The 10,611-nt window shown below is 55.2% G+C and overlaps 1 protein-coding gene across 1 annotated transcript; it reads right to left on the reverse strand.

The window, feature by feature from the left end:
* Positions 1–33: 33 nt before the first annotated feature.
* Positions 34–8,165, reverse strand: LOC113961997 (bone morphogenetic protein 3-like). The gene is made up of 3 exons (XM_027672798.1): positions 7,880–8,165; positions 2,183–3,108; positions 34–244 (listed from the first exon to the last, which is right to left on the reverse strand). The coding sequence occupies exons 1-3, from the start codon at positions 8,163–8,165 to the stop codon at positions 53–55; spliced, it is 1,404 nt and encodes a 467-aa protein (XP_027528599.1). The 3' UTR covers positions 34–52.
* Between the last annotated feature and the right edge of the window lie 2,446 nt (positions 8,166–10,611).

Here is a 10,611-nt window from a genome sequence, read left to right on the forward strand (position 1 = left end):
CTTGGAATCCCTTCCATTCCCACTGGGTCCCAGTTTCCTTTCTGCCCCGGGGTTATCTGCAGGCACACGACTGCACCGTCATGTTGGGGTAGACCTTGAGCAGCACGTTGCCGTTGTGGTCCCAGAAGAGGATGCTGAGGGAGCCCATGGTGTCGGGCACGCAGCAGGGCTGGGGCACGCCGGGCACCACTCCCACGGCGCGCACGATGCTCTGCAGGGTGGCGTGGTTGGACGGCCTCAGCGCCTGCAGGAGACAGAGACAGCAGGTTACTGCTCCCACAGGCAGCACTGAAACAGAGCAAATAATCCTCTCCAAGCACTGCCAAAGAAGGCCTCGTTTGCACCCTTCATTCAGGCAGAGGCAGCTTTTAATAACCGGATCCCAACAACCCCAGTGAAATTGTCCCTGGGCCACATTCACAACACCAGAATGTACCAAGATGCTCACAAAAATAAAAACAAACACATAGCAACACAAAACACAAAGTTCTACCTCTGAACCCCCAAATCCTTGCAGATCCAAGTACCTGTACAGAAGATGGGTGGGCATGAAACATGCCCAAGATGCAGCTTTCAGCCAAAGACTCTTGGTTTGTTTTCAGAGCTGTTCTTACACACAGAGCCTGGAAATCCAAGCAGTTCCCTGGGCTGCTCCAGCACACACCCTGGGAAAGGGATGGAACGAGGGCATTGGGGCCAAATGTGCAACCTGCACTTTTGCTGTGGTGAGAGAGGATTTGTTTCTGGGAAGAAATTCAGTCTGAAGGGCAGATAAGGACCAAGCTGAGGAGCAAGGCTCAGTGACCTTGCAAGCAAAGAGCACAGGAATAGCTGTGAGATTCCTGCTCCTCACATCGTTTGCATAACACGTTTGTACCTTTAGTTCTAAGTCTCCATTTGGCAGCTAATCTCTAGAAAGGTATTTCTGTTGGTTTGTTCTTGAAGTCAGCAGTAGCCAGGGATTCAAAAACATGTCTCAGATTATCACACAGTTCCAATGTTTGTGTCATTTTTGCCTGGAGAAGGAAGGGGAAGCTCCAGCAGCACCCAGGCTCCTTCCCTTCCTCAGCTGCAGAGCAGTTCTGCACACAAACAACCAGGAGCTCAACTGGTGTGCCAGGCCTGCTGATCACATGCCAAAGGGTACAACACCCAGGGAGACCCTATTTCCTGGGGCCAGCAGCACTGGAATTCAAATCAGGGCTCTGAATCGGCCACGTGGCATCACAACTCCTCTCCTGCAGGTATGGAACATGTACTGTAAAGCAAAAATGTATTCCAAGGTAAGAACTCCAGCTCTTCCTGTTCCCTTGCATTTTCTCCCCTGGATTGGCAACCTGAAAGCCTGCCACTGCAGCTGGAGGTGGGCAGGCAAGTCAGCTCCTCCTTCAAGGAGAGGCTTCTGCCCTCCCCAGCTGCTTCCTCTGGGCTCCATCCCCTTGGCACGGTTCCTCCTCCCCTGGTTCCTCAAGCCCCTGAAATGCCATCTGTATTATGGGACTGACTGCTCAGGCTTCCCTGTAGCAGAAGTGAAGCCTCTGGAATGGGATGCTGCAGTGAGTCCAAGCACTGCCTTCACTGCAGGGTCCTGCAGGTGTTCCTCATATACCCCTCATTTTAGGGCAGCCTCCAAACCCACAGCCCACTGTCACCCCCTGAGAGCCTCAGGGGGTCCCTGCTGCTGAGGAGGGCACAGGACACTCGGAGCCCAGTTCATCCACCCGGGTCACAGGGCTGGGAGCACATCAGCCTCTCCTGGGACTCACATGCCAACTCAGGCAAACCAGAGGACACTTGGAAAGCCAGCGGGCCGGGATCACTGCTCTGGGATCCCCTCACTCTGTCATCAGAGCAATCAGCAATTTTTCAGATCTGGCTTGTTTTATGTTCATTAAACAGGTTAATAACAAGGTCACACACCATAAGCACTATTCAGGACATGTTTCACGGCAATTTGGGTTCTGGACAAAAAACTAACCCCAAGTCGTGTTTTTTTAATTCCCTTTACCAGCCTGTCTTTTCACTGGATGTTCCAAGCACTGCCCCTTGCAGCACGAGACACAGACACCACTGAGGTACCGGAGCCAAACACAGGATGGGACTGGCTGCCTTTGCTGTCCCAGGGAAGGAAATGCACAGTTTACAGCCAGAGACAGTGCAAAAGAACCCACAGAGATCCTACCTTAGGGATGGGGAACTGGCACTGCCCCGAGCAGTAGTAGGCATCGAAGGCCTTGGGGGAGATGATCCACTCGCTCCAGCCGATGTCCGCAAAGTCCACCCTGAGGTAGCGCCGGGCACAGGCCCTGGGCTCGTCCCACTGCCGCCTCCTGGCTGCCTTCAGTGTCTGCTCATCGAACTGCAGGCTCTGACTCTGCTGGGCGTGCTTCTTCCTCGGCTTCTTCTTGCTCCTGGCCCTCTGTGCCAGCTGTGGCTGGAGGGTTCTGTAGGGTTTCCTGCCCTCCCACGTCTCCTCATGGCCGGAGCGCTCCTCAGCCCCTGGCAGCTCGTTGTTCTGCAAGGGCAGCAGGGGGGCTGCAGAGCGAGTCCTCCGCTGCTTCCCAGGGCTGCTCCTCACCTGGCTGCTCCTCACCCGGCTGTCTGCCCTGGGCAGGACTCCTGCCAGAGGGGCACGGTGCCCTCGCAGGGTGGACACGACGCTCTCTGGCTCTGCGATGGCTGAGTCGTTGGCATAGATCAGGATGTAGGGCTCACAGCAAGGAGGTGCCCTTGCCCAGGGCTGCTGGCTCCTCAGAGCCATTTTCACACCCATCAGCAGTTCCTTGTTTCGCTTTGCCTTGTGCAGGAGCCCAGTGATGTCCTGCCACTGCCAGGAAAGGACGTCCTGGGAGGCACTGGAGACGTTTATCAGAAAGTGTCCCAGGCTCCGGGTCTGGTTCCCAGCAGAAGGAAAGGTCCAGAGCGACAGCCACATGTGAATGTCAGGTGTCCCCTGGCTGTGCTGGGAGCAGCTGCTGGGCTGGGAGCAGTTCCACCTGACCCCCAGCAGATCTCCAATGTGATAATACACCGAGGCCGACAGCACGTCCTCAGACTCTGTCAGTGATGTCAGGTTAAAAACGTACATTTCCTGCCCCTCCGGCCTCCCTGGGGAAAGAAACACTTAGGTAAGAATATGGACATTTCAGAAAGTCATGGAGAGACACAGAGGCTGATGTGACACAGCCTCCTGGCCAGATCAGACACTGATCGTGCCTGAAGTTTCCCTTGAGAACACCAATGCCACAGGGTCCATGAAATCATCCCACCCAGGTCACTTACTAGGGATGAACAGCCTCACCAGTCTCACCCTCAAAATACCAGGGAACTCCCTGCCCAGGCAAGTGAGAACATGATTGCCAGCACTGATCTGTCCCAGACTGTGACACCCTCGTGTTCTGTGTGACATTGTGTGTGACATCCCAGCTGCTGGTGCCATTTGGGTAAGCCCAGCACATTCCCCCTGTGCTGCCCCACTCCCACCCCAACAATCCCAGCAGCCTCCTCTTCTAAACACTTTTTTGCCGTGAATATTCCAACCCATCCATCAAACCAGCAGAAACCAGTCCCCCTGGAAAGACAGCCCTTCTCCCCAGAGTATCAGGTGCATTGCTTCATGGAATTAGGGAAAAACAACCCACGTTTCCCTCAGTGAGACAGGGCCAGAGCAGTGAAAAGGCCCAAGTATTTCCAGAGGACCCCCCTTGGTCACACACTCAGCCCAACCCGATGGCAGAGCACAGAGGGAAGTTCCCAAGAGCTGAGAGCTGATGTCCCAGATCCATCCAATTTCCAGTTGTTATTTATGCCCGGGGAACTGGATTTCCTTCCAATTCAATCCTGCTTTTAATCCCTCACACCAGCACTGGCTGTTGGTTCCACTGGTGCTGAGCACACAGGAGGACCTGACATCTGCTTGGTTTGGAATCACCAATGGAATGAGGTCAATCCACAATGTGGCAGAGCACTGAGTACATCAGCCTTAGGAACCAGAATTCATGGTGTCCCATGAGCACCTGTTAGAGAAGTTATTATTTCAATCATTGCTGTAACTTGAATGACAAGTTTGCATTTTAATTTTTAGTAAGAATTCCACTTAACAACCCCTGCCTGTTCTGAAGTGGAACAGTGCAGCACAAAACCAACCAGGCTGCTGCTTTTGTAAAGACATCCCAGAGGGCATGGGACAGGCACACGAGGACCCCAAAGCTCTGTGTCAAAGCCCAGCTCCAGCAGCCACTCCCAGCCTGGAACCCCGTGCCTAGGGAAAGCACTGGCAGCAGATGGGGCTGTTTTCCTACAAAAACACCTCCCAGCTCTGAGTTCTCAGATCCTTCATCAGCAAAATGATCCAGTGGCCAGCACAGACACCCACGGATTCAACGGCTCCCATCCCAAAAAACCCAACTGTGGGACCTGGGTTCCCATCCCAGCCTGGGAACACTGTGCCAGGGAGGTGACCTGGGGTCCCATCCCAGCCTGGGAACACTGTGCCAGGGAGGTGACCTGGTAACATGTGGGGTATTTATCTTTATAGAGGATGCCCTGACATTTTTATGGACTGCTCAATCCATCCCACGGGTGACAAAGGCTGCAGTAAGGAGCACTGCGTAGTTACACAGTCACCGTGAGCCCTCGTTTCAATAAGATATTGAAGTGGTGCCCTTGTGCCAGGGCACCAGGAAGAACAGATCAGTGTTTCCACTGTAAAATTTGGTGTTCCTGGGTTCACAGCCCAGCCACTAAAGTTCCCTCAGAGCTGGAAATGGGAACAAGTTCCCCACCAGGAACACAGATTTGGAAGCCAGATTTTCTCTTTTCTCCCACCTTGGCTCTTACTCTGCTGCTGCTTCCCAGTCACCAACTCATGTACTGAGCCAGAGGAAGATCCAGGATGGGGTTCCCTGCTGTGAAAGAACACAGGACCTGCTGCCAAACACTGGGGCCAGCATTGGGCCCAGACTGGTCCCTGCAGGCTCATGCCAGCTGCTGAGGTGCTGCTGCCCCGTGCCAGGCTGCTGCCAGCTGCTGAGGTGCTGCTGCCCTGGGCACTGCAGGTTCATGCCAGCTGCTGAGGTGCTGCTGCCCTGTGCCAGGCTCCCTTTGCCCGCTTTGCGTGGGCACCTCACCCCACAACAAAGCCCAGAAAGGCCTTTCAAAAGGGAGGAGAACACAGCTGTTCTGAAACCACAGGAATTGGCCTGGGAGCAGGTGTAATACCTGAAATTACCTGAAATTCAGTCAATCAAAAAGAGTTTAAAGTAATATCTCTCACTATAACATCATTAGAGGGACCTTCCAGCTCGAGTTTTTTAAATGACTCATTTGCAAGATGTGCTCCTTAAGCAGTGCTGGGATTAAAAATGCTTTCAGGAGCAAACCCAGTCTGCTTTGAGGTTTTTATCTTTCCCCTCTTTCTCTCTCAGGGCTGTTTCTGTCATCCTAGAAATGTCCTAGCAGCAATGACAGGAGCTGACACAGAACTCACAGCTGGATTTGGGGCCTGGAGTTTCTTTTCAGCTTTGTCAGAGGCAGCAAAGGTTCCTCTCTGAACAGTTACACTCTGAGACAACCTAGCAAGATTAGTGAAAAACAAATCTGCCAGAATAAATGATGGTGTGAACATTCATCAGAACCAAAGGCCAAAGCTCTCATCCCATCCCTCAATTGCAACGTTAAACTGCAAATGAAACCACTGAAGATTTGCTTCAAGGCCTCTTGCTGTAGGTGCAGAGGAATCCCCAGATTCTCGGGGAGCTTCTGCTCGTGGCAGACAAAAAGCTGAGTCCTGAGGGAGTCAGAGGCAGGGATGGTGAAACAGCAACACAAGGGATTAAATTAACTGATGCAGCCCCATTAAGGACGAGGGGAAGGCCAGGAGAGACTGATATTTGGAGCCAAGGAGTGCAACGATCAAGGCAGAGGATCTGGGGACAAAGCCCCTCAAAAGGGGAATAAGGTGACCGTGCCATTTTCATGGCAGGGCTGGCCAGACACAAGTCAGGCACAAGGAAGGAGTCAGAGACCAGAAAAAGCCTTTCCACTCCAGCCACCATCCTGAGGAACATCTGATCTAAGGGTTTCCTGGAAATGTGCTTTTCTGCCATCAGTAACCACACCAAACGAGCTGCTGCCGCCTCTGGCAAGGGAAAGACAACAACTAACAGTTAAAGCTTCTGCAGAAATACTTACTAAAGTGTCAAAAAACTTCAAACCAATTTACTGCTCTGGCAGTTGATCTGTAGAAGTGTGAGAGGAAGAGGAAAGGGATTAGTGAGCAGTGTGTTTATGGGACTGCTGGCACCCATTTTCAAGTGAGAGCACAAATATCATCAGAAAGACCACAGAGATGGACTTAAAGCAATGGCCTTCTGGGTTTAACATGCTACAGGATTTAATCAGATATGTGTAGAGGTGCAAATGTTGCTCTGCTTGGACTACAAACACCCCTCACGTTTTTAGGGGCTGGGGGGTATGTTATACCCTCCCCTCTTCTGGTAAAGCAGTTGCTCACTGTAGAATAAAGCCATACACGTTAGACTTCAGACAGCAAACAGGTCATGTCAGGGAGGCAAGAGGAGGTTCCTGTGCAGGAGCAGCAGCCGGGGAGTCCCAGCCCTCCATCCTCCCAGCTCAGGGTATTTACACCTCTGAAGCCTGACCTGTGGACAGAAACACTTGCAGCAGCCTATGATGGAGAGACTTGCAGGGCTGAACCCTAAGACACCAAAGGCACTCCTGGTATTGGATCTCTGTGCAGAGCTGCTTTATCAAAGATATTGTTGCCTTTGAAAAAGCAGAAGTAATGACCCACAAAGAAGCCTAAAGGAAGCCCAGCACCCAGCTCTCCTTGCAAGGAGAGGAAGGAATCGAGGCAGGTCACTCAAATTCCCAGACAGCTCTCAGTGTTACTGACAGATGCTTGCCCACCCAACAGCTGCTGGGTCACTGCACTGGTGTGATGAGAAGGAAAAGCCTGGCAGAGGGGGCTGCTGTGTGGGGCATCACTGCTGTCACACTGCAGGGGTTTGGGGTGCAGTGCATTTGGACAGGACATCCCAGCCACGGCTACATTGGGCTTCTGGCAGTTCAGTTTAGCCCTTGCAGAGCTCAGATGCACAAAAACCAGAACAGAGCGAGGGGATGGAGCGCCAAGACAGCGACACCTTCCCTGTCTGCTGGGCCACTGGTCCTTTGGGATGCTGCATGTTAAACATTCCCCCCTCGTTACAGAAAGTGATTGTACGTTTGCACCAGTCTACCTGTGCATGTCAGTCTGGAATCACAGACACATCTCAGTGCCACTGCCAAAGATGCCAAATGCAGTATTTACCATGCTCAAACCATGCCTCGACTGAACTCCCCTGTCACTGCCTCTCATTGCCAGCACTATCTCCACTTCCCAACGGGAGAACGCTGCAGACAGTCTGAGCCATCTCCAAACCGTGCCATGGTTCCAGCAAGTGCAAACCGGCTCTCGGTTCAACAGAGGCTACACATGCCAAACAGCACTACCGGGAGACTCTGGAGACGATCCGCTAATTACTGCACCTCCCTCCCACTGCGCTCGGCAGCGCTGCTCCACGCCGAGCTGAAGCGGCAAGGCAAGAATTAAACAAGAAGCCGAGCGCTGCCCCGCCGGTCCCCCATCCCGGAGCCGAGCGCTGCCCCGCCGGTCCCCGTTCCCAGATCCCAGCCCTGCCCCGCCGGTCCCCCCTCCCGGATCCCAGCCCTGCCCGGCCGGTCCCCCCTCCCGGATCCCAGCCCTGCCCCGCCGGTCCCCCCTCCCGGAGCCGAGCGCTACCCCGCCGGTCCCCGTTCCCGGAGCCGAGCGCTGCCCAGCCGGTCCCCGCTCCCGTCCCGTGGCGCCCTGACTCACCTGCGGGCAGCGGTCGGAAGCCGCGCACGGTGTTGCCCCGGCGGAGCGGCGGCCCCGGCGGGTCCCGGCTCCCTCGATACTGCTCGTAGAGCCGCAGCATGTGCTCTGCCAGCCGCCCCTGCCCGTGGTGGTGCCGCCGCTGCCCCGGGCCGGGCTCACCCCGCGGGGCCCCCGTTGCCGCCCGCCGCCCCAGCCCAGGCCGGTCCGGTCGCGGGTCCGGCAGCGCCAGGCACAGGCAGCCCCAGCCCAGGCACAGGCACAGCACCCACCGGGCCGGCACCGCCATCCCGCCCCTCTGGCACGGGAGGGGCAGGAGCGGCCCCGGCAGGAGCGGCCCCGGCAGGAGCACACGGGGCTAAGAGGGAACCGGGGACGGGGCGGCCTCCGGTCCTGGGCAAGGGAAAAAAAAAAGGAAAAAGCGGGGCGGAGGAAAGCGCCCCGCTCTAAACCGGCCGCGGAGCGAGGGGTTTTATTGCCGGCCGCGCAGGTTGCTGCCGGGACAGAGGCGGCGGTGCCGCTCCCGGTGCTCGCTCCCCGCTGCCGGGCCGTGCCGAGCCGGGCGAGAGCCGCCCGGTGCGGGGGTACCCGCGGCGATCGCCCCGCCCGCCCTCGCTCCGGGGCCGAAGCGCGGGGATCCGCCGCCCCGGGGCAGCGCAGCGACCGGCCCGAGGCAGGGCAGGCTCTGCGAACTCCATCCCCCTGGGCGGCCGGAGAACGAGGCGGGGGACCTTCCCCTGCCCGCCTCCAGCCAGCCCCTCCCAAGGGCCGTACAATAACGCCATCGCAATAAAACAAAAATTCCCAGTCGCGCCGCACTCGCCCTTCTCCCTCAGAACGTCTCCCGGCTCGGCAGAGCACAGTCCGCCGCGGGCAGGTGCAAGGGATGCTCCCCGAGCTGTGCTGGGGTCCTGCACGCCTCTCCAGAACTCCAGGAGTACCAGGTCACGCTCAGTGACCCTCGGCTTCCCTCTCTGTCACCCCCCGACCCAGGCGGGGCTGGCACAGGTGTGCCCAGCAGCCTCAAGCCCACCGGCAGGGACACGCACCCAGGGAAACCCTCCACTCCAGCAGGGAACAGCAAGGTGTTCCTTACTCAGCTGGGACAGTTCCACTGCCTCCTGCACGTGCTGCCTTTCAGCACTAAAAGGACAGAAATATCCCACTCCCCTCACCGGTGCCACAGCATCACACAACAGCCCATCAGACAGGACACTGTCCCTTCCCAAATCCTCTGCACAACACACAGGGGGCCTCACCTGCACACCTGGCTGGGAACACGGGGCAGGTAGAAGAGGAGCCTCGTTCAATTGTCCCTGTTTATAAATGCCTTGGTTTCTGACCCAGAGAAGGGGAACAATGAGATGAGCCTGCAGGTCAGTGCATGGAGCCTCACACACAGTATTGCCAGCACAGGCCATTCACATTTGCAATGTGCTACACAAAGTCTATCACACTGTTCACTTCCCTGGGTGAGACATGGACATCAGTGCAACACAGAAAACAAACCGCACAAGTGAACATTCATAGTTAAAACATGAAGGCGTGATTGATTTTTTGAACACCAGTAATAAAACCAATGCAGATCCCTGCAGAAAGAAAACAAAATTATTTGAACTGACAGCTACAAAAACCAGCACAAGCAGCAGTCTCTGGCTGATATCCATGGCTGAGTTGTCAATCCCAAAGAAGAAGCTTTATGCATCTGAAATACTGGAATTGCCATTTCGAGCTTCAGTCACGTTATTTCCTACTGCCAAGAAAAGCAATATTAAAAATACCCCAACCAACAAGATACCACAACTCTGTAAATAAAATGGGCATAACTGAATCCTCTTCTGCACCTACGGTGCCAAATAATGTACTGTAAGAACACGATGGTTTGTGTATCTCCAACACATCCTCTGAGCTGCAGCCTGACTCTTGAGATCAGACCTCTGAGAGCAACTTGAAAAAACAAAATAAGCCCTCAGAGACACCAGTGCCTTCAAAACTGCTACTTAAAAAACCTCCACCAAAACCCTTCCAGGTTCCTGCTCTTTCAGAGCTGGCCACAAAACGTGCAACCCGGTAACCTGGCAGTGATTTGTTCCCTTCACACGAGCCCTCGGAGGTCCCAGGGAAGAGGAAACCACAAATACTCCTTCTGGGGGAAATGAAATAATTACATATTTGCATAACAAAGTGATATTAGCAAAATGTGTTTGGCATGTGAAGAGCAATCCCACATTTGTGCCATCAGTTGCTTGGCTCTTGGCCTCTGCAGAATTCACTTCCCAAAGCCATCTCTGCTGCTGTGGCTCCCACATCCCTGCTGGCAGGGCAGGGGGGAAGCCCAGAGCCAAGGCCCTCGTGTGCAGCCCTTCCCTGTGTGCCCTGGACATTCCCTTCTCAGGGCTCAGCAGCCAGCCGGGTGTTTGCTCAGGTGGCCAGGAGCAGCCTGCCCTCTGGAGGGGCCTTCCAGGAGAATTCCTTCTCTGGGCCCCGGGATCACATGTTTCTCTCATCACAGAGAACCTGTGCTGTGGGATCTGCAATAACTCTGCCTGGAGCTGAGCTGAAATCAAACACCCCTCGAGTGAACAAGAGCCAAACAAGAGGAGCGACGCTCCCCCCGTGCAGAGCCCTGTTCTGCACACAAGGCTCATCTGCGTGGCCACAGCCTGCTCAGAGCCCTGTTCTGCACACACACACAGCCCTGTTCTGCACACACACAGCCCTGTTCTGCACACACA

Source organism: Neopelma chrysocephalum, unplaced genomic scaffold, assembly GCF_003984885.1.
Source record: "Neopelma chrysocephalum unplaced genomic scaffold, ASM398488v2 Primary Assembly neopelma1_97882, whole genome shotgun sequence".
Classification (NCBI taxonomy): Eukaryota; Metazoa; Chordata; class Aves; order Passeriformes; family Pipridae; genus Neopelma; species Neopelma chrysocephalum.

Excerpts from the sequence above, each read along its gene's own strand:
- LOC113961997 (XM_027672798.1), bottom strand. The coding sequence starts at position 8,165 with ATGGCGGTGCCGGCCCGGTGGGTGCTGTGCCTGTGCCTGGGCTGGGGC. Across the intron at positions 3,109-7,879 it reads CTTCCGACCGCTGCCCGCAG|GGAGGCCGGAGGGGCAGGAA; the intron begins GTGAGTCAGGGC and ends TTCTTTCCCCAG. Across the intron at positions 245-2,182 it reads GCCAGTTCCCCATCCCTAAG|GCGCTGAGGCCGTCCAACCA; the intron begins GTAGGATCTCTG and ends TGTCTCCTGCAG.